The sequence below is a fragment of the Asparagus officinalis genome, chromosome 8 (genome assembly GCF_001876935.1).
Source record: "Asparagus officinalis chromosome 8, Aspof.V1, whole genome shotgun sequence".
NCBI lineage: Eukaryota > Viridiplantae > Streptophyta > Magnoliopsida > Asparagales > Asparagaceae > Asparagus > Asparagus officinalis.
Genome location: NC_033801.1, coordinates 120,988,737 through 121,013,482, shown reverse-complemented (window position 1 = coordinate 121,013,482; position 24,746 = coordinate 120,988,737). Strand labels below are relative to the sequence as shown.

The window sequence follows — 24,746 nt, the reverse complement described above, 5'->3', positions numbered from 1 at the left end:
TTGATGTGAGATTCCAAAGGAGCGTGACATACCTAATTTTTTTGAACATAACGTGTATGTAACAACTTGTAGTCGCATGTAATTTGTTATAAGTTACAAATGTGATTACACATAATGATTTTTATTTTACAAATGTTGAAACATTTTGATCATGATGAACAAAGAGAATCACCCACAGAAATAATCTAATCTATCTATACATCAAAGATGTGTGTCCTTAAATTAAATCTAAAATACCTCCTTAGCAACATATTTCCCTAAGATGCATTTACAGAAAATTATAAGCTAAAATTAAAATGTTGTAACATCTTTACGCGCCGAAGAAAACGAGCCTGCTGACCGATTAGTCGATTACAACGCGATGTAACGACCACGTGCCGATTCTAACCCTCATGATCTCAACGATCCCCGAACAAACCCCAACCGCCTCAAGCAGAAGTTGAGGCTAAAAATGTAATTTCCACGAACCTTCCTCCTCCCGTTCCTTAACCGCGTTGAAAATCTCCACGGCCCAATATAAAACCCGACCCCAAATCAAATTTACCCCAAATTCGTACAAAAATCCGATCTTTTTTTCTCTGATCTCACGAAACCCTAGCCCCAATTTCTCAAATTCAACCCCATGGCCTACCGAACCCTAGAGCTGACCCTAATCTCCGCCAAAGACCTCGCCAACGTAAACCTCTTCTCTAAAATGGAGGTCTACGCGGTGGCGATGATCGCCGGCGACGCGAGAACGAAGAAGAAGACGACAGTCGACAAGGAGGGCGGCAAGAATCCGGCGTGGAACGCGAAGTTTACGTTCAGCGTGATGGAGTCTGATGTGGATCGAACTGTGCTGCACGTTGTGATCAAATCGGAGAGGGCGATGGGGGATCGAGAGATCGGAGAGGTTCATATCCCGATTCGTGAGCTTCTCGATGGATGGAAGACGGCGGCGGCGAGTTCTGGCGGCGGTGATGAGAAGAAGGCGGTGCCTGCTCAATTTGTGAGCTATCAGGTATTTGATTTTAGGGTTTTTTTCTCATATTAGATTTGTCGAGTCTTAATATGTGATTAAGAAAGAATTTACGATCCGTGATCCTTAATATTGTAGTTTCTTTGATTTTTTTATATTTTTTGTTTGAATTTATGCTAGATAAAATTTTATAGTTTCTTTGGTTTTTATTATTATTTTATGTTTGAATTTATGCTAGATCTCTGTTATTAGATGTGCAATTAATATTTTTTTTTGTTATTGCGATCTAGGATTGATATTTTTTTTACAAAAATTTGGGGATTTTTCAAGATCTTTCTCCTAGGATGGATGATTATCTTTAGAAAAAAGTCAACTTTAGATTTTTTTTATTTTTTTTTATTTTGTGCTGGGATAGATTCAGAGATTTATTCCTTGTTATTAATCGGTTTTTTTATAACATGGCAATTTCTTATGGTAGAAACATCTAATTATCAAGAAAAAAATCTTTAAAAATTTCGAATTACCACCCCCACCCCCCCCCACCCCCCCAAAAAAAAAAAAAAAAAAAAAAACCTCTTTAAAATTTTCATGATCTTTGGAATTTTACATGATAATTTAATTTTTTAGCTCCTCATACGGATTTCCTAAAATTGTTGATTCTTTTGAATCTCTCAGTGGTTCGCCGGAGCTCAGGAGAGGCCAAGGGCGTCCTCAACCTCTCCTACAAATTCGGCGACCCTTGTCGCCATCGCCTCTCAGCCCCCCTAATGCCTATGCTGGTTCTTCCATACCCGCCTACCCACAACCCACTTGCCTCAGCCTACCCGCCACAATCCGGGTCCGCTACCCGCCGCCAACCGGGCCCGCATACCCGCCACCCGTATCAAAAAAACCCGCGACCTGCACCAGCTCGAAAGATCTCAGAGCTGTCACTGCCTATCCCGCACCAGCTCGAAGGTCTCGAGCCCGTCACAGCCTACCGCCACCTCCCAACTCGTATCGTATCCGCCCCATTCTCAACCCCGGTTATGGTATACCCGCCACCCCCTCAAGCCGGGTATGGGTACCCGCGCCTGGAGGCTACCGCCTCAAAGCGGATACGGGTATGGGTACCCACCGCCTCAACAGAGCGGTACGCGGTACGGAGCTCGCCACCAGTTGTGCAACCTCAGCAGGGGAGGAAGAACAAGCTCGGTGGTGGGGCCGGTCTAGGTCTAGGGCTTCTTGGTGGGGCCCTTGGTGGGATGCTTATTGGTGACATGGTTTCAGATGCTTCTGGTTATGATGGTGGATATGATGGTGGATATGATGGTGGGTTCGATGATGGGTTTGATTTCTGATGGGGAATAAGTACTGAGCAATGTTTGTATTGAAACTTTGGGGAGTTTGAAGTTCGAGTTATTGTATGAGTTTGAGGAGGGAAAAAGAGAACTAACTTGTTGGGTTGTACATAATGATGTTCAATCTTTTTTAATGTTTGTACATTCTTGTGTTTTGATTTCTTGAGGTTTAATTTGCGTGTCATCTTGATTGAGGAAGTTTGTTTTCGGCGTAGTTGCATTCTAGCTTTCTGAATGTTTGGATGGTCTGAGGACACGAAAATGTGCTTTGTATAGAGGAAGGAAGTGATGGGAGAAATAAACACAACCGAAGAAAAATATTCTTTGAATTCTTATCCCTCCTTCCTGAGGAACAAAAGTAGGACGAATGTCTTTATTTTCCTCCTGAGGAACAAAAGTAAAAAGTAAGCTTTCGATTGCAGCTACAACTGTACTTTTAAGAGTCCATCTACGCTCAGGGCAAAAACTTCTTGAGAGCATTTTCTTTTCTAAAAGTGTATCTATAACTATGAAGATAATGGTTGAATATTAAGATATTGGTTGAAAGGTGTTTATGTTGCGCAGCGAAAATTTCGGCAGATCTTCGGCAGCACAACAAGAGAGTCAGATCGCAATAAGAATTCTCGTCTCACCAAGGAAACAAGAATCTAAAGTGAATATCTCAACAAAGTGAGATATTGGCTCTTCCTCTCATCAGTTCTAGGACTGACCTGTCGAGGGATCCTAAAAGCTATTACAAATCACACAAATAGCAGTACAACCAATTTTACGTGGTTCGGCAAATTGCCTACATCCACGGGGCAAGGAGGGGGGAGATTTATTATTAGAGGGAGAGAATACAACTAGGGTTTACAACCACTCACAACCTAAACCCTCAAACAAACTCTCAGACCCCTCACAATATCTCTCTACAAAAGGATGCAAAAACCCAACTTTTCCTCTATCTTTGCACTCCTACAGCCGCCACAAAACTCAGTGCTCTTGCTTCTGTTCCGTGCTCTTGCTTCTGTTCCGCAGCCGCACAAAAACCAAGTTCCTTTGCCTTGCTGCAATTTCCTGCCGCAGCCACAAAAGAAAACAAATCAACCTCCTGACTTGCACACAAAACCTAGCAATTAAACTTTGCTATTTATAAGCTGCGTTGCGGAAGTCGGGTCCAGGGAATAAAAAAAACTGCTTCACATCTCCATCTTTGTTTCGGGTGGGCCCGAGGCCACGCGAACAAACTTCTCCCCATGTGAAGACGTGTTTCCCTCTAATCGTTCACAATTCTCCACCTCGGTGAAGTTTCTTCCAAAACTGAGCCGACTCCAAAGCAACCAAATGTCCCACTCATTCGACAACAAGTCGGGAACCCGAACGAGAGTCCAAACAATCTCACCCCCATCAACTAATCCAAACCGGCTGAATCTAACATGACTGCCTACATATTTTCTTGCCCAAGGAATCAAGCTGAACGTAGTTCACCCAAATGGCCGCCAACGACCTTAATAATCACGAATGTGCAACAAGTTTCGACAATGATCAAACTTATTGCTCGGAACCACCTTTGTGAGCATATCTACCGGATTATCCTTCGTGTGGACTTTAACAATCTCCACATCACCATCTTCAAGAACATCCCGAACGAAGTGATAACGAACGTCAATATGCTTCGTTCTCGCATGAAAAACCTGATTCTTCGCCAAATAGATAGTACTCATGCTATCACAATGAATAGTGATGGACCTCTGCGATATACCAAGTTCCTCTAAAAGTCCTCGAAGCCAAATAGTCTCCTTCACAGCCTCCGTAACTGCCATATACTCTGCCTCCGTCGTAGACAAAGCCACCGTCGACTGTAAGGTGCTTCTCCAACACACCGGTGCACGGGTCAAAGTAAACACATACCCCGTAGTAGACCGGCGCTTATCCAAATCCCCGGCATAATCCGAATCCACATAGCCAATGCATAGCTGCCCACCTTTAGTGTCCCGCTCATAAACCAAACCAACATTGAGCGTACCTCGAATGTACCTCAAAATCCATTTCACGGCGTCCCAATGACCCACTCCTGGATCGTGCATGTATCTCGATACCATGCTCACCGCCTGTGACAAATCTGGTCTCGTACATACCATTGCGTACATCAAGCTCCCAACCGCGCTCGCATATGGAGTCTTCGACATCAACTCACGATCTTCAACTGACTTCGGTGAAAGACCAGCTGAAAGCTTCAAATGGGCTCCCAAAGGTACACCAACTGGCTTCGTATCCATGCTAACATGGAATCGCTGTAGAACCTTCTTCAAATAAGCCACCTGTGTCAAACAAATCTTGCCCTTCTTCTTGTCTCTGCCGATCTCCATCCCTAGAATGCGCTTCGCCTCACCCAAGTCTTTCATCTCAAACTCATTTGATAGCTGAACTTTCAATTCATCTATAGCCGATCTGGAAATAGAGGCAACCAACATATCGTCGACATAGAACAACAAATAAATGTACGCACCTCCTTTCAACTTGCGAAAATATATGCAAGGATCAAACTGGCTCTGAGTGTACGAATGACCAAGCATATAACCATCAAATCGCCTATACCACTGTCGAGGAGACTGTTTCAAACCGTATAGCGATTTCTTCAATCTGCAAACCAACTTATCTTTCCTTGCAGCTCGGAATCCCAATGGTTGAGTCATATATATTTCTTCATCAAGATCACTATGAAGAAATGCCGTCTTCACATCCAACTGATCTAACTTCAAACCATACTGTGCCACCAAAGCTAGCAGAATCCGAATCGAAGAGTGCTTCACCACCGGAGAGAAAACCTCATTATAGTCAATACCTTCCTCCTGTGCATAGCCATTCGCAACCAACCTAGCTTTGAACCTCAATGGAGTGCCCTCAATGCCCTCATTCTTCGTGTATACCCACTTGCAACCAATTGCCTTCCGCCCCTTTAGAAGCTCAACAAGCTCCCATGTATCGTTCTTATGAAGAGATTCCATCTCCTCCTGCATAGCCACCTGCCACGAATCAGCCTCCGAACTCTGCTCGGCCTCTCTGAATGTAGTAGGCACCAACTCATCGATACTCTCTACCGGAAGTACATACGCAACTGTGTCGGCATACCGTGCTGGCATCTGTATGTTTCTCCTCTGTCTCCGAACTGTAATAGAATCCTGAACCTGAGCCGCCGGTTCCTGATCCTGCACATTTATACTCGTATCCTCCGTGTCACCGTCGTGCTCGCCTGGCGTCATCTCAGTCGGCACCTGCATGGATACTGTACCATCTGGACAATGTGGAGCTGCATCGATCTCCACCACCTACGATATCTCCTCTGTCGGGTCGCTCTCTACCTGATGAGAGCTGGGAAGCTTCAAGATGGAAGTCTCATCGAATGTGACGTCTCTACTCAGCACAATCTTCTTATCCACTGGATCCCAAAGCTTGTATCCCTTGACACCACGCTTGAATCCTACAAATATGGCCTTCCTAGCTCGATGCTCCAATTTATCAGTTCTAACATGATAATTTGCAGGGCACCCAAATACCTTGAGCTGGTCATAATCATTTTCTGGCTTTCCCGACCACATCTCCATAGGGGTTTTCCCCTCAATCACAGATGAAGGCAGCCTATTAATGAGGTGGCTCGCATATGTAAGTGCCTCAGCCCAAAAGATCTTTTTTAAACCACTCTGCGACAATAAGCATCGGATCTTCTCTAGTAAAGACCGATTTAATCTCTCTGCCACCCCATTCTGCTGTGGTGTATGACTAACCGTGAAGTGCCTCTCTATGCCCTCGTCTCGACATAGCTGTAGAAAGGGGTCTGATGTGTACTCGTCGCCGTTGTCGGATCGCAACGTCTTGATCTTTCTCCCAGTCTGCAGTTCCAATCTCTTTTTCCACTCCACAAACAAATCTAGGACTTCACTCTTCTTCGTCATGATGTACACCCAACAACGCCTAGAATAGTCATCTACAAAAGTGACGAACCAATGTCTACCACCAAGTGATGCAGTCTTGATAGGACCTCAAACGTCTGTGTGCACGTAGTCCAGGATGCCCCTCGTCTGATGAATAGCAGTCCCGAACTTTACCTTCGTCTTCTTGCCAAGAACACAGTGCTCACAGAACTCAATCTTCCCACTCTTGGCTCTCTTCAATAGCCCATGCTTGCATAATGCCTGCAGTGACTTTTCACCTGTGTGCCCCAATCTTTAGTGCCAAAGTCTGCTTATGTCCGCTTCTGAAATAGCCAAAGCAACCTGGCCAATCTCGGTGCTTCCCTTCAGATAATACAAATTCCGATTGCGGACTCCCTTCATCACCACCAATGATCCCTTAGTAACCTTCGCTACAGCGTTTTCAAAAGTCACATTGAATCCCTTCGCCTCCAAAGCTCCAACTGAGATAAGATTTTTCTTCAGTTGAGGAACAAATCTCACCTCCTTCAACTCACGGACTACTCCATCGTGTATCCTAATCCGCACAGTACCTATCCCACAAACGCCACAGGATTGATCATTTCCCATGACAACAACGCCCCCGTCGACTTTCTCAAAAGATGCAAACCAGTCTCGCCTAGGGGTCACATGAAAAGTAGCGCCGGAATCAAGTATCCAATCTGATGCATCCACGTGGTTCACCTCCGGAGTAATCAGTAGAGAAAAGCATGAATCATCGGAATCATCGCCTTTCGCAATATTCACATCATTGGCCTTCGGGCCCTTTTTCTTGCCATTCTCTTTCTCCTTGAGCTTCGGGAAGTCTCTCTTCCAATGTCCCTGCTCCTTGCAGAATGCACATTGGTTCTTTACTAATTGGTGGCAGCTTCTTGATTTTGACCTTCCTCTATTACCACCTTTCGGATATGAGCTTCTACCTCTCGTCGACAAGGTCTCGCCTGAAATGCTAGCACGGGAAGTCTCCTTGTCATTCCTCCTCAAATTGTAATTGGTCAAAGCGTTAGTCACTTCACTATAGCTGATAGAAGATCTCCCATTCAACAAAGTGAGCACGAAGGTATCATACTCCTCATCCGGTAAGGAGCCCAATAAAATAATCGCCTTGTACTCATCCGATATCTTCTCATCAACATTCTCCAAGTCCGACAACAACTTAGTATAGTTGTTCACATGAGCCGCTAGCGAGGTGCGTGCCTCTGGACATCTAAAATCTGAAGAGTTTTCGCAGCAAGTGCAACTTGTTCTCAACACTCTTTGTGAGATACTTATTGTTGAGAATTTCCCACATCTTCATTACAGACATCACCCCAATCACATCATATTTCAGTTTCTGTTCCAAACAGGACCTGATCACCCCACATGCGTTCCTATTCATCTTCTCCCATATCGCCTCATCATATTTAGATGGTCTCTCATGGACCATGATGGTCTCTTCCAAATTCTAAAAATTGAGCGCATCCTGTACGTCGCTCATCCATAAACCAAAGTTGATTTTGCCGTCATATTTCACCACACTAATCTTAGTGTTCTGAAAACCAACTTGTGTTGTACTCGCCATCGATTTGCTGCTTTTACCTTCTTCTCCCATTGCAAACTAACTCTAAATTGTAGAGAAAGAACAAGTTTGATAAAAAATTAGGAACCACCAAACTGAATCCAAGATCGGATTCCAAATAGATCTCCTATCCATACGAGAAAAGCGAAATCTCCAATGGCAACTCCTAATGCTATCTCCACCGAAGCCTAGAACTCCAAGAACCAAGCTTCACACAAAATCTTCCTCCACCAAATCCAAAACACCCTAGATCTGAAATCTGGGCTCTGATACCACTTGTTGCGCGCAGCGCAAATTTCGGCAGCATTTCGACAGCACAACAAGAGAGTCAGATCACAATAAGAATTCCCGTCTCACCAAGGAATCAAGAATCTGAAGCGAATATCTCAACAAAGTGAGATATTGGCTCTTTCTCTCATCAGTTCTAGGACTGACCTGTCGAGGGATCCTAAAAGCTATTACAAATTAATCACACAAATAGCAGTACAACCAATTTTTACGTGGTTCGGCAAATTGCCTACATCCACGGGGTAAGGAGGGGGGGGATCTACTATTAGAGGGAGAGAATACAACTAGGGTTTACAATCACTCACAACCTAAACCCTCAAACAAACTCTCAGATCCCTCACAATATCTCTCTACAAAAGGATGCAAAAACCCAACTTTTCCTCTATCTTTGCACTCCTACAGCCGCCACAAAACTCAGTGCTCTTGCTTCTGTTCCGTGCTCTTGCTTCTGTTCCGCAGCCACACAAAAACCAAGTTCCTTTGCCTTGCTGCAATTTCCTGCCGCAGCCACAAAAGCAAACAAATCAACCTCCTGACTGGCACACAAAACCTAGCAATTAAACTTTGCTATTTATAAGCTGCGCTGCGGAAGTCGGGTCCAGGGAATATAAAAAAAACCGCTTCACATCTCCATCTTTGTTTCGGGTGGGCCCGAGGCCACGTGAACAAACTTCTTCCCACGTGAAGACGTGTTTCCCTCTAATCGTTCACAGTTTACAAGAGAAAATGTGTGATAGAGAGAAGGAACGTAAACAAGATGTCTGTCATTGGTGAATACAAATGTAATCAAAGGCTCCCTTATAAGAGTGGGGATGTTAGAAAATCACTGCAAATAATCAGAAAGTATTCAAAAACGGGTTGGAAAGGTAGGCCTGAGAAAGGGGTAATCGTGCAATCACTGTCCTAAACCAATAGTCGTCACCTTCGCAGAGGCGATTCAATGCGACCATGCCTAGTGGTAAGAACCCCCCGAGAAAGCCGGCACCAAACTTTACTACGAACTTTGGTCTCTTGCTCAATGGATGTTTGCCCAAAAATTAAAACTAGAAATCAAATTGTAGAGAATTATGAGAGAGAGAGAGAGAGAGAGAGAGAGAGAGAGAGAGAGAAGATTGCTCACTTTCCTTATGGTTTTCATCCTTCATCGAGATCCCCTTTTGTAGCTATCTTGATTGTCTCGCTGAGATAATCGCTGCCATCAAGGAGGAGGAAGTTACACTCGTTGATGAGGCCAGAGAGGACGCCGACGTTGCCGCCATACGGGGAAGTTCCGTTCGGAGGAAAGAGGAGAGAGTGAAGGAATCAGGTATTAATTAGGAGAAACGAAACATAAAGAAGAAGACAATGAAAGAAATAAATATTATGCAAATACACCCCTCAAAAGGTCATATTTGCATTAAGGAAGAAACTTAATCATTTATTAATTCCAACAGGGGATGATGATGGCTTGAACCATAAACAGAAAATTTTGAAATGGACTCTCTCTGCCCCTTCCGTAAATGGTAAATGATATTCTGACAAATGGTATAGATCGTCCTATTTGAAGCATGCACAAATTATCTAGGGCAGTCACGACTTTGCCATACCTATACATCCCGCCTTATAGATAAATATTTTGCCAAATAAGCATGACAAAAACATAATCTTATAATTTTCTACGTAAATTTGTAGTGTTCTAAAAGAACCTAGAATTCGTAGAAGGTTCTAGAATATTCTGTAATGTATAGAGTCGTCTAAAACGTAGTAGAATATAGCAGGGTGTGATGGAACACACTAAGAAAGTAGGGCAAATCTTGAAAACAGACCCTTTTGTAAAAATATTTCAAAAAAACCCGTTTTCAAATATTCGCAAAAAACAACCTAGTTTCAGACCTGAGGCTGAAACTGGGTCGTTTTTTGTGAAAAAAATTCTCAAACTTCACGGGAGTTGAATTCCCGTGAAGTTTTTTACATAACAAAACTTCACGGGAGTTCAACTCCCGTGAAGTTTGAGAACTTTTTCCCCAAAAACCGACCCAGTTTCAGCCCTGAGGTTGAAACTAAGTCGTTTTTTGAAAATAAAGTGAAAACTGATCTTTTTTTGAGAATATTTTTGCAAAGGGGTCTGTTTTCAAAATTTGTCCTAAGAAAGTATGAATGTATGGATTGGATGATGTACGAAGTTTTTCAGAGAATTCTTGTTACGGAGGGTGGAGGCTTATAAATAGGAGAGGACGGATGACCCTCTCCTGCCGAACCATCCCTCCCAAAGTTTGCACGCTCTCTTAAATGTAATATTAGTGCTCTGTACAACCCTCTTTTGCCTTGCTCTCTTATTTAGCTAATTAGATTGCTTTTGTGCAAGTCATGATAGAGAAGCTGAACTTAATGAGTTAGTTATTAGCGAGAAGATTGCAAAGTGCCGCACATGAGCTCGTGAAAAGCTAAAACCCGTGAACAGTATGCTAAACATTAACCAGCTCCCTCAATTTGCGACAACCTAAGCCCAGCCACGATCACGTAGGCGGAGGATTTGCAAGAAAAGAGCAAATATCAAGCGTACCTCAAAGACCGGAAGAAATTTGCAAAATAGATCTATTTTGCTAAATATTTAGTAAAATAAAGTGTTTTGCTAAATATTTAGCAAAACAAACCTCTTTTTAGCCAACAGACCAAAAAAAAAGTTGATTTTGCAAAACAGACCATTCGAACCTTACCCGAAACAGCGCATCACCGGAGAGGAGGCGTGAAGGGCAACAGTGACGTTAGTCGGCTTCGGAGAGCCCGATCGATCGATCGATATCAGAGGAAAGGGGTAACAAGTGGCGCATCCACAGTGCAATAATTCTATAGGCAATTAACCAAACAAGAAGAATAAAAACACAAATTTTAATAGGCAAAACACAGTTCAATAAACCATATAATCCATTATAACTTCAACCCGTCATGTTTTAGTTGTCCTAATTACTGGGCCAAATTCCCCTAAAAAACACAGCCCAATTTAGAGCGCTTAAAAGGGTCCGACGCGGAAAGCTAAATCTGAGTTTTTGGTGAAAGCATTAACGAAGAACAACAAGCAGAGGAGATAACAAGATTCAAATCCAAGTTCTCACGAACACAACACACTGCAAACCCGGCGACTTCTCCAGCGATCCGATCCGCCGCCACTGACCTCAGAGAGGACAATAGGGCACGAATCCGGGCAACGACCTGAGCCTGCTAACGATGTCATTGCATCGGATCAGCAGGCTCAGCATGCGGTGCGAGATATCCATCTCCTCATGTTGTTTCTTCGGAGGAGCCTCGTTGAGCTGCACGGGCACAGGCGGAACCCTCTTCTCCCCAGGGCGATGCACGGGAGGCAGAGGTGGGAGGTGATACGGTTCATAGGATCGGGCTGGGGGTGGAGGAAGTGAAGGTCGCGCTGCGGTTTTAAAGGGTTCGTTGGTTCGAGCCGGGGGCGAAGGTTGCGCTGAGGTTCGACGAGACTGAGGAGGCGGGGATGGTGGGCGTGGCGGCCGTGCTACGTCAGTGAAACTAACACTTACCTTCTTGGTGTTTTTACCGTCGCCATTATCATTGCCCGATAACATGAACTTCACTCTCTGTCTCTCCTTTCCAGCCTCGTCGGCGGGCTTCTTCAGTATGCGGGGGGTGTGGCACCACTGGCTCTGGAGCTGGAGCCTCGACCTCCCTCACACTGTACTCCACCTGAATCTGTCCGAAGACATCATCGCCCTTAACTAAGTTTAGAGCTCTGATGGCATCTGACTTGTACTTGAACTGAACTCGGCATGAATGAGATTTCCAGAACACACGGGTATTCTCGACTTCGAGAGGTCCAAACCGAGCGAACCGAGCTTTGAGATTCGCCACTGATGGCAACTTCGACCCCAGCGGGAATTTCATTGCCAGAAACGTAGGACTCTCCCTCCTCAGAGGAGGAGGCGGCAGCAGCGGCGGGGGGGGGGGGCGGTAGCGGTCGTTCTTGCCTCTCCGGCTTCCTGCCTGACTCTGTGCTTGATGAAGCTGTTCCATTGTTGTTGGATGCTTTCTGAGAAATTGCTGCGGGTGCCTTCTTCTTCTCGCTAGCAAGCGATTTCAGGTTGCTCACCTTCTTCATCCGTTTGGCCGACATCTCTTCCTGTCGTTCTGACGGAGCGCGCTTTATACCAGCTTTTGTAGGGTCTTCAGGCCTCTTCAGGAGTTGGACAGGCTTCGAAGATGATGATGAGCTCTCATCTCTCTGCTTTCTCTTCTCTGTCGCCTCTCGACTACCTTGAGCATCACCCTCAGCGGATGCAGGAAGAACGCTGCTTTTCAAGTAAGCAAGTGATCGGAATCTGACCAGGACATGGTGAAGAATCTCCGGGACTTTGCTTTCAACACCATAGAAAGGATCGAGGGCAAGTGAACGGAGGTCAGCCACGACATTGCGCAGCTCGACATGATCCAAGGGACCCAAGTCCACATCAGGCGGAGACAGCGGACGAGGAGAAGCAACAGGATTAGCTTCTGCCGGTGTTGGATTGTTGAACACCGGCGCAGAATCCCTCCTGAAACCGTCTCCATGTTGCTTCTTTTTCTTCTTCTTCAACTTGTTCGTCTCCTCTTGGTCGTTCGCGTCCTCCGGAGGGCGTTTCTTGATCTTCTTGACCGTGTTCTTAATTACAGCATCGGCGGATGCTGTTTCTCGCCCGCACTGGTCTCCAATGCTGGCATCGGCATGGGTGGTGGCGCTGGTCGCGATTCTGTAACCGCGGATTCTCTCTTCTGATGGACATAATCGGAGGGAGTGCTTCGTTGCAGCTTGTTCTCGGGGAAGTAGGCGTCGGGAAGGGATGAGAGAGAGCGCTCGTCTCTTCTTCGCTTGAGAACGTACTCGTCCTCCTCCTTCCTCTTCTTCTTCTTCTTCAAGGATTCATCCTCCTCCTCCTCCTCCTTCTTCTTCTTCTTCTTATCTTTGTGTTTCGATGACGAGGCGGAATCGGACTTGCTCTTGTCGAGGGCGTCAGCCACCACCAGCGGGCCACTCAGCGGTGCACCTGCGCGCAGATAAACGGAATACAAACTTAGCGTTGCGAATGAAAACCAGACATCAAGCGTGTAGACTAACGAAGGACCGAACCAGAAATTAAACACGTGAGGTTGGAGTCTTGGGTCCAGGTCAGCAACCGGGACCGGGTCAGGTATTGTCGCTATCTTCGAGTTTTTAGAGGAAGAAAGGATTAAAGTGGAGAGCCTTGCGTTGTTCGCTCTTTTGCGGCGAAGAAGCGGGTCTGTTTTCAGATAGGATCCTGAATTACGTGACGGAAGCGGGTGCGTTTCGATTGAGTCGCTCGTATTTAGGGCGGGTTTGGTATTATTTTTACCAAACAATTTTTTGCTTTTATAATGCAACTGAGGCAAAGGAACTTAATGAGGATAAAATGACTAGTAACATTATTAAGCTCTTCTTAGTTTATATAAAATCTAAAATAGGTCCAGAGACTAACTCCTACACCTACCATAGTGCTTTCGTACCCAAAAATAAAAGGTGATCGATATGTAAGGACATGCAATTCAACTCGCAAATTAAACCCCACGCTTTAACTTTCCCAATATTATTTTAGGAATCAGGCAACCAGTATTAAGATGCAGAGTTAATTCGTTTAGACTAATTAAACCAGCCGAACCAACTAAAATTTGCCAGTTCGGTTCAGTTTCAAAAAAATTCAAGCCAAACAAAATAAACTAATAGCTCTCAATTGTCTAAAGTATATTATTTCTTTTCAGTTATCCACAGGATTCTCTTTTTTTTATTAAATTGTTTATAATTTCAATCCTATTTTTATCATTCTTTATCAATCTATTAATCCGCATATTTCCTTCATTGATTTTTTTTATATGTATATTTCTTTTGGGCCAAAATAGACTTTTCTCAACTAAACTACTAAAAGTCCAAATCAAATAGACCGAACCGAACCGACAACACTAATTTCAATTGCTTTGGTTTGGTTTTAAACATAGAATGGTTCGGTATGGTTTGTCAAAATTTGTAAAACCGATTAAAACAACCGTTTGCTAAGCGCTAGGTATAGGATACACTCAATAGCATATAAATCTACACTTTCTATATTCATCTCAGTCAACTCAGCAAATGTTGTCCCTATTCTTACCTCCAACAAACTATTTCAACATCATCCGTTAATCTATCTTGGATCATCCATGTTCCGAACTGCTCACACCTCTCTACCCAAAAAGGTATAGGTTCAATCTTCTCAGACTAATCGGTTTTTAAACTGATTAAACCAACCGAACCAACTAAAATTTGATAGTTTGGTTCGGTTTAAAAAAAATTAACCCAAAAAAAATGAACTAATAGCTCTCAAATGTCTAAAGTATATTATTTCTTTTGGGTAATCCACAACTTTCTATTTTTTTCTTTAAATTATTTATCATTTCAATTTTATTTTTATTGTTCTTTATCAATCTATTAATCCACATATTTCTTTCACTGGTTTTTTTAATATGCATCTTTCTTTTGGGTCAAAATAGATTTTTCTCAACTAAACTACTAAAAGTCCAAATCAAATATACTGAACTGAACCGAACCGACCACACTAATTTCAATCAGTTTGTTCGGTTTCAAACATAGAATGGTTCGGTACGATTTGCCAAATTTTGTAAAACGGACTGAACCAACCGTCTGCTAAGTACTGGGTATAGGATACACCCAATAGCATATGTATCTACACTTTCTATCTTCATTTCAGCCAACTCAACAAACATTTCCCAATTCTTACCTCCAAATCAAATAGATCGAACCGAACCGACCAAGCTAATTTCAATCGCTTTGGTTCGGTTTCAAACATAGAATGGTTCGGTACGATTTGTCAAATTTTGTAAATCCGGCTGAACCAAGCCTCTACTAAGTACTAGGTATAGGATACACATCATACACCCAATACCAACCAAGCTAATTTCAATCGCTTTGGTTCGGTTTCAAACATAGAATGGTTCGGTACGATTTGTCAAATTTTGTAACACCGGCTGAACCAAGCCTCTACTAAGTACTAGGTATAGGACACACCCAATAGGGGTATGTATCTACACCATCTTCCTTTCAGTCAACTCAGCTAACATTTCCCAATTCTTAGTGTTATCCTCTCTCCCAAACATTGTAAACTCTTTTTAAAATTATTGTCCAATAAAACTAATCCTCTTCCCTCTTCCTTTTATGCTCGATGCCCCCTCTATCTTTGTCTCCATTTCAACATAATGTTGTCCTCATTTCGACGTAATCTTTTGTATTCTCCTCTCCGAAAAACTATTGCAAGCTCCTCAATCATCCTGCCCTTGGTCTCTCCCCTACCCTTCCCACTCTTTCAAGTATAGGTAGGGGTGAATATTAATCAGTTTAAACAGATTAAAACCACCGAACCAACTGAATTTTATCAGTTCGGTTCCATTTCAGAAAATTTCACCCCAAACAAAATAAACTGATCGCACTCTCAATTGCCTAAAGCATATATTATTTTTTGTCGGTAATCCACAAATTTCTCTTCTCATTAAATTGTTTATGATTTTAATTTTATTTTTATTGTTCCTTTTATCAATCTATTAATCTGCATGTCTTTCACTGATTTGTTTTTATATGTATCTTTCGTTTGGGCCAAAATAGACTTTTCTTAACTAAACCACTACAAATTCAAGTCAAATAGACCGAACCAAAGCGAACCGACCACATCAATCAGTTTGGTTCGGTTTCAAACATAATCCGGTATGGTTTGTCAAAATTTGTAAAACCGACTAAACTGGCCATCTTCTTAGTCCTAGGTATAGGATACACCCAATAGCATACGTATCTACACTTTCTATCTTCATATCAGTCAACTCATCAAACATTTTCCTCATTTACATCCAACAAACTATTTCAACATCCTCTGTTAACTCATGTTGGACGATCCCTCTTCCGAACTAATCCTCTCATCCCTACTGCTCACTCCTCTACCCCAAAAAGGCCTTGGCCTCCATCTTCTCAAATTAGTCCGTTTAGACTAATTAAACCAACCGAACCAACTAAATTTTGCCAGTTCGGTTCGGTTTCAGAAAATTTTAACCCAAACAAAATGAACTAATAGCTCTCAATTGTCTAAAGTATATTATTTCTTTTTGGTAATCCACAAATTTCTCTTTTTTCTTTAAATTATTTATCATTTCAATTTTATTTTTATTGGTCTTTATCGATCTATTAATCCACATATTTCTTTCACTGGTTTTTTTATCATCCTCTGTTAACCCATGTTGGACGATCCCTCTTCCGAACTAATCCTCCCATCCCTACTGCTCACTCCTCTACCCCAAAAAGGCCTTGGCCTCCATCTTCTCAAATTAGTCTGTTTAGACTAATTAAACCAACCGAACCAACTAAATTTTGCCAGTTCGGTTCGGTTTCAGAAAATTTCAACCCAAACAAAATGAACTAATAGCTCTCAATTGTCTAAAGTATATTATTTCTTTTTGGTAATCCACAAATTTCTCTTTTTTCTTTAAATTATTTATCATTTCAATTTTATTTTTATTGGTCTTTATCGATCTATTAATCCACATATTTCTTTCACTGGTTTTTTTCATATGCATCTTTCTTTTGGGCCAAAATAGACTTTTCTCAACTAAACTACTAAAAGTCCAAATCAAATATTCCAAACCGAACCAACCACGCTAATTACAATCGATTTGTTCGGTTTCAAGCATAGAATGGTTCAGTACTGTAGGCAAATAAAATTTGACTTTATCCCTAACAGAGAAATTCAGAAGTTCGCCTGCAAGAACATTACCAAAAATAGTAAAAAACTAACAAAAACACTGATATCTCTCAAACCGGAGGGAATTTGGCGAAACGGACAGCTGCAAACCGAACTTCGGTCATTTTGGTCGGCCTCGTCTCGTCGAGATAGTCGGTTTTCATATATAATTCGTCTAATTCCGACTTACGGTTTGAAAGTTATGACTCGTTCTTTGCGGCAAGTTATGTTCCTCGACGCCTGAACTTCGCTTGCAAGATTAGGGTTTGCCTGAACCAAGCCAAGTCTACTTGTTCGCCTGAACATTCAAGGCAAGTCCGGCTGATAGTGTGACTTCGCCTGAATCAAATAAGCAAAGCCAAGTTCGCCTGAATACTTGACTCTACGTACAAGGCCAAGTTCGCCTAAACATCGAGCTTCGCATGAACGCCTAACTTACGGAGCTCGCCTGCACGAGCCGAGCTCGCCTGAATTGATTAAAGCTTGCCTGATAACTTCGCCTACGAGGTCCGCCCGCATACTCCAACCTCGCCTGCATGAGCCAAGCTCGCTTGAATGCTTGAAGCTCGCCTGAATTGACTGCAGCTCGCATGATAGCTTCGCCTACAAGGTTCACCCCTATACTCCAACATCGCCTGAATGCTTTGCTCGCCCGCACGAGTCAAGCTCGCCCGCAGGAGGTTCGTCCGCATGATCCAAGCTCGCCAATAGGGTTTAAGCTCGCCTGAACGCTTAAGAGGTTCACCTGTCAACCTTGTATGTTCGCCTAGCTCGCCTGCAAGTTCGCCTGCAAGCTCGCCTACGAGCTCGCCTGAGCGGTTAAAAAACCACTTACTTGAATTGTGGAGGTGGTTACGCCCACTTCCTACGATCTAAGGGGTTGGTTACAACCATCCTTCTCAATAAATAGCCATATTCGGCTACAGAGAAGGAGAGCTTGGCTTTTGGGATCTGGGCTTTTGGAGAGCTTGGGATTTTTTGGCTCTTGAACTTTTTGAGAATCAGATTCTTTGCATTTGGCCTTGATATTCAAGCTCGGGTGATCAAACTCTTCTACCGAACTTCTACTACACGCTGAAGTTTGATTCGCAATCTCGTTCAAATCGTCAAATGGAAGCAAACTCGACACGAGCATCGAGGTAGGCATCCTATCGCTACCAAGAACTCACGTTAAACAAGGAAAGATTAGATTCATTCTCTTCACTTCTGTGTAAAGTCGATTTCAATTTGTAACAAACAATTCAATTAATATAAATTTTTAGATCCATTTTACGACAAACAGGTACGATTTGTCTAATTTTGTAAAACCGACTAAACCAACCGTCTGCTAAGTACTAGGTATAGAATACCCCCAATAGCATATGTATCTACACCACTGTTATAAATAGCGGTAAATAGCCCCGCAATAGCAGCGCTAATAGTGTTAGCGGTCCCTTCTCGCGACGCTATCGCCCGCTACGCTTGCGGAATATATCTGTTCGCAAAAACGGCCAATAGTGTATCATAACGTTAAATAGTGAGTGATTGCATTCAAAATTTACTTTTTGACTGCTATTTAAAAGCGGTTTAAGGCTTATTTTTTAAAAATTAAACTCAACCCTTGACCATTGCATTCCACCATCTCCTGTGATTTTCAGCATACTCTCGCCACCTCTCATAGCCTCTGACACCTACTTTGATACTTCCTCTCACCTCCTTCACCGTGAGCTCCTCTTTCATAGCCTCTGACACCTACTTTGATACTTCCTCTCACCTCCTTCACCGTGAGCTCCTCTTAGGGCAGTCCTGTCACCGCTAAGCTCTTCTGCTCGAAGACGACGACTTTTTGACTCCTCCAGTCATCTTCGGTATTACGTGATAGTTACATGTCTATTTCATGTTTAGGATCTCTTTAAATCGCTATCCGCTATTGATAACCTTGATCTACACTTTCTATCTTCGTTTCAGTCAACTCAGCAAACATTTCCCAATTCTTACCTCCAAATCAAATATATAAAACTATAAATTAAAGCATTTATAAATTTAGGGTGAGCAAAACAGTGTTGAGCTATACTACTATTAGTAGCATCCAGCATGTGGATATTCAAACTTAGAATTTTGTATTTCAAAAGTGAAAATCCAAATTATAAGATAAGTTAGCTGGAGAAATTAAAATTTCGAAGGATCCTGATCCATTTCATATCATGTATGAAGGTGCAAAAAATTAATCAACTGAAGAAAATTTTGAAATGTTAATTTTGATAGCATATGTTATGTAGGTAGTGTATATTAGAATCTTTTAAACTTTTATTTCTGGATGGTTGATATATAATACATTACTTTCAACTATTTGGATTTTCAATTTAAGAATATAAAGTTTAAAGTAATTTGGCAAAAGAGTAAACCTTGATAAATTTTGACCACATCGAACCAAATCGTCACTAGATTTGGAATCAAAGCAGACTTCTGTTCGTTTCGGTCTAATCACTTTAGGTTTGGGTGCTCTTAGGAAGAAAATGGGCTATTTTGGTTCGAAAAATGATGTTAATCAAAGAATCAATGGAAGACACAAGATAAAAGATTGACAAAAGAATGATGCAAATAAGTTGAAATAATAGAATTAAAGGAAAACAAAGGATGAAAAATTGTAGATATAAGAAAGAAACAAAATGTGGTAGGGAATTAAAAGAACAATCAACGTGGTCATTTGAGATCAAATTAAAATTCTAAACTCGAGCATATCCGTTGAAATTTGATTAATTAAGTCAATTTGATTGGTTCAGATCGATCAACATTCACCCTTATTTTAAATCATTTATATGGCACCAAATATGCCCCTAAAGCTAAAATAACCTAAAGGTAAATAATGATTATCGAAACCTTTCATCACATGTCTTCTACATAGGTTGCGACGATTCAGGTTTAAGGTGCTGGTATCAGACCTGCAGATTGGATCTTGCAGTTGGGGGGGGGGGGGGGATGGGCAGGTGTTTTCAGTTTTTTTTCTTTCTTTTTAGAGGTTTATATATATAGCCAATCTATTTGTTTGGAGATAAGCTTAGTATCTACACTAATATTATATACCGAATAGCCATCTATTTGATTTGGAGGTTAAGCTTATGTATCTACATAATATAGTATCACCAATAGCCATCTATTGATTGGAGGTAAGCTTATGTATCTACACTAATATATTATCATATATAATATATATATTACCAATAGCCCATTTATTTGATTTGGAGGTAAGCTTATGTATCATACACTAATATATATATATATATATTATATATATATATATATAATATATATATATATAATATATATATATATAATATATATATATATATATATATATATATATATATATAATATATATATAGAGCAGAGGAGAGAGAGACCTGAGAGACGAGAGAGAGCGAGAAAGAGAGAGAAATATGGGTATGCTTGCGTAGCCAAACACAAAAATTTGTGTTTTTTAGTGAATGTCACAATCCCCTCGTATTCATTCAAATGAGGGACCCACATTCGATGAAGTGGAGAAATACATGTGAATATGCAACCATCTTGAATGAGTAGAGAGGATATGTCACTCTCACTACCAAGCCCACAACTTTTTGTGGCTTGTACCAGGCGATACAATTTTCATATATATATATATAATATATATATTATATATATATATAGATATATATATATATATATATATATTTATACTATATATATTGATATGGAATGTTTGATACAACCCTATGTAGAAAGAGAAGGTAAGCATGTGTTTTTACAAATTCAACCCAATAGCCCATCTATTTGATTTGGAGGTAAGCTTATGTATCTACACTAATTTCCATCTTAGGTTATTTTAGCTTTAGGGGCATATTTGGTGTCATATAAAGGATTTAAAATAAGGGTGAATACTGATCGATCTCAACCAATTAAATTGACTTAATCAATCAAATTTCAACAAATATGCTCAAGTTCAGAATTCTAATTTGACCACAACTGACCACACTGATTGTTCTCTTAATTCCCTACCACATTTTGTTTCTTTCTTATATATCTACAATTTTCCATCCTTTCTTTTCCTTCAATTTTATTATTTCAAGTTATTTGCATCATTGTTTTGTCAATCTTTTATCTTGTGTCTTCCATTAATTCTTTGATTAACATCATTTTTTGAACCAAAATAACTCATTTTCTTCCTAAGAGCACCCAAACATAAACTGATTAGACTGAAACGAACAGAAGTATGCTTTGATTCCAAATCGAGTGACGGTTTGGTTCGATGTGGTCAAAATTTATAAGGTTTACTCCTTTGCCAAATTACTTTAAACTTGATATTCTTAAATTGAAAATCCAAATTGTTGAAAGGAATGTATTATATATCAACCACCCAGAAATAAAATTTTAAAAGATTCCAATATACACTACCTACATAACATGTGCTATCAAAATTAACATTTCAGAATTTTCTTCAAGCTAATTAATTTTTTGCACCTTCGTACATGATAGCAAATGGATCAGGATCCTTCGAAATTTTAATTTCTCCAGCTAACTTATCTTATAATTTGGATTTTCACTTTTGAGATATAAAATTCTAAGTTTGAATATCCACATGCTGGATGTTACTAATAGTAGCATAGCTCAACACCGTTTTGCCCACCCTTAATTTATAAATGACTCAATTTTATAGTTTTATCTATTGAGGGGCTTGTTTCAAATTAGACATCTTCTGGGGGGGGCATTATTAGAAGAAAAAAACACTCATTCGTCACCAACAGACAAGGACCAAAAGATAGAGAGGGTAGATCTAAACAGAAACCCTTTAAACCACCCCTTTTTGTTTAACCTTTATTTACATTGCAAATTACCACAAATTCAAATTGGTATTGACCAAAATTAAAAGTACAGGAACGGTTTAGGGAAGAATTTTCTTACGTGGATTAGGGATAGGGTTTTATTGGGAACTTCATAATTACATTGAGCTAGCAGTTATTATTATTATTATTATTATTATTATTATTATTATTTTTACACACCTCTTTCTTAAACCATTTTATTTTTTATTTTTTTACCCACGCCTCTTTCTTAAACCATTAAATAGCAAGGAACCACGGTTTAAATAATAAAATAAGTACCAGCTCATGTATCTCATCATCCAATCTCACTGGAATAGTATCTCCAAAAGCATACAAAAAAGAGACAGATGGAGATACGTGTATGTTTCTTATGAATTCTTCATGCAATATACAATGTTAAAAAAAACAGTAGATAAACATATGTCATGTATAGGACAAATTAGCAGTGTCTCGTGTAAATTGTCTCCTGAAAACTGAAGAACATCTGGAGAGAGTACAAAAACTTGAACGCCATTACATCAAGCCTTTGCACAAACCTACAACCTAGGCATGGAAATTTCTAGCACAATACTTTATATATTTATTCAGGCGGCTAGATCCGCATTTTATCGAAACAAATACCATGTTACGCATTCTACTTCCCTTTCCACATCAAAACCTACCAAGCAAACGCCTACCCCTGATGTTTTTACCCACTGGAAGTTCCTCTAGCATCTAAAACCCGAGACTGGCCTAACAATCTTAGAATAGACTATGTCCGCTCATATCATTAAACGATGGAATCTGGCATTATCTTGAAATATTTCATATGATATGGGAACTAAAGATGCTTATGGTCATATCAGGTCATGACTTCAACTTATCTGCTGAAGTTGTGCGTATTTTTTAAACAAAAACCATGAAATCCGTTATTTTGCAGTTGCTTAATTCTTACAATGTAGACATTTGTAATGAAAATTTTTGCATGAAAAACCATGCGGTACTGACAAAAGGTCAAGGGTTTAAAAATCTACATGCAGACAGCCAGCAAAATAGCAAATTCTGTTTCCTTTTGTACGCTTTTGAGAAATCATGTGATAAAAATTAAAAAGTAGATAATGCCAATGGAACCAACCAATTTGGAATAAAGATGAGCATGAACCTTAATAATGATAAAATAATCAAAATCCTCTAGTTTACAGGAGAAGTATAATGGGTGCAGATATGTCCGCTTCATTAGTTTCTGTTTTCTCGCACTTAAGAATCTTTCAAGAATCAAGATAAAGATGATTAGCCATGTTAGAAGGGGTTGAGCAAAACAATAATCTCTGCTTTGCAGGATGCAAATTAAAAATGGTTAGTTTACTTCAAATAACAAGCAAGTTTGCAACAATAATTTTATAATATTTAATGCCTCGGTAGGGTAATTTATGTACTTTGCGTCCTGCAAACATTCCTTGCCTCCAGGGGGGGGTTCACTCATGAACCGACAAGTACATGAATCATTCTGTACATCAGAAGATGAATACATGCTAGAAATTAATCTACCAGATACGAATATGTGGTGGATTACAATTCATTTATCAACTTGATAGAAACATAAAATGAGAGAGATCAAAACAAAGAGAGGGGGGGAAAATGCAAAGGCGCTGAATGATGTGAACTATAACAAAATTAAGAATGTTGAACATATAGATGAAATTAGCAGTGGAAAATACTAGCATGCGGATTCGGGTAGTTCAACCGGAGGTTAAAACGAAAACTAAGGATGCTTTTGGCATAATCTTCCCTTTGAGCCAGTCTAATATTACTTATGAGGTACAGAAATAGCTCAATTCCTAGACCAATGATACTCGAAGGTACGCACCAAGGTTATCCGTGACTCTACACCGGCAAAAAGCTCTCCTCAAACAAGAAAAGATAATTTTTCATACCTATACCATTGCAAGATTGTTTGAGAAAGCCCTCCCGCAAACATTGCATAATTCACAGGCAACAAATACACTAATAATTGAGCACAGCTACCTAGGCATGTCAAATGATGGCATAAACATAAACCAGTCACAAAAATCATGCAATCAGAGCTGTTATAATACAAATTATAAACCTCTAACACTGGCGTTAAAGCATTTATACCTCGAGGAGCAAAACTCTCAGATTGCTCCAGCACCCCCATCTCGTTCCTCACTGGCCGCACCGGCTGCTGCCCAAACGCTTGCGCGTAGGTCTCGTCGAATTCCTCAAACCTATGCCTCCTCACCGCGAGCCACACGGCCAACTTCCGATGCCACTCCACGTCCTTAACCTTGTCTCCTCTCGGCATCAAAGCCAGCTCGCGTAAGAAACCAACCGCATCCTTCGGCACAAAGGAACTCCTTTCCTTATCGATCTGCCTCCTCGAGTAAACCGCATTTCGCTCGTACCCAACAACATCGACTTTGAAGTAGTTCGGAACTCTCGTTGGCCTGAAATTGTAAGGGTTCTCGCACCTGCAAGAAAGACAGAGAGCAGCCCTTCTGCCCGCTTCATCGATCGACTCCTCCACGGCATTGACGAAGCTCCTCAACAGCGTTTGCTTCGATTTCTCCAAGAAGTTCGGCTCGTAGGGGATCAACTCGGCCGGATTGAACCACCCATAGCTGTTGTCGCCAAAGAAAGCAACTAAAACCAAACCATCCCTCTTCGCACTCCGAACCGAAGGCGAGGCAAAGGCCTCGTTGTACAGGTGGCCAGGCCACCACGGATGAGACTTCACCTTGCCCCAGACCATGTCGCCGATCACTAGCCCATTCATCTCGAAAGGGGCTTCTTCGTTTGGATCAGAAACCCTAACCCTAGATCCCTCGAGATCGAGGGATGGAGGGATCTCAGGCTCGATCGGATCCATTTCTGCCTCGTCTTTGGGCGATTCCATGCCCAAGAAGGAGAGGTCGGGAGCTGAGTTAGGGTTTCGATCGATCTCGAATTCGTTCATGACCGAGATCATGATGGGGACTGTAAAAGAGAGATTGAAGATCTAGAAATTGGGGAAGAAGGGGGGGGGATTTTTAGAGATGGCGGGGGAAATCGT

General features: G+C 41.2%; 2 protein-coding genes across 2 annotated transcripts; one reads left to right on the top strand and one right to left on the bottom strand.

The window, feature by feature from the left end:
* On the top strand, window positions 472–2,482 carry LOC109822408 (protein SRC2-like). Its single transcript, XM_020388605.1, has 2 exons — window positions 472–1,000; window positions 1,636–2,482. The coding sequence occupies exons 1-2, from the start codon at window positions 623–625 to the stop codon at window positions 2,296–2,298; spliced, it is 1,041 nt and encodes a 346-aa protein (XP_020244194.1). The 5' UTR covers window positions 472–622; the 3' UTR covers window positions 2,299–2,482.
* LOC109821816 lies at window positions 10,981–24,740 on the bottom strand. Its single transcript, XM_020387972.1, is given in 4 exon segments — window positions 10,981–11,720; window positions 11,722–12,151; window positions 12,153–12,985; window positions 23,586–24,740. Coding segments are annotated over 4 exon segments (2,802 nt in total). The 5' UTR covers window positions 24,651–24,740; the 3' UTR covers window positions 10,981–11,246.

What these genes read in the sequence shown, in the direction of transcription:
- LOC109822408 (XM_020388605.1), top strand. Translation starts at nt 623, where the DNA reads ATGGCCTACCGAACCCTAGAGCTGACCCTAATCTCCGCCAAAGACCTC. An exon ending in CTCAATTTGTGAGCTATCAG is followed by an intron (nt 1,001 to 1,635) that starts GTATTTGATTTT and finishes AATCTCTCAGTG; the next exon opens with GTTCGCCGGAGCTCAGGAGA.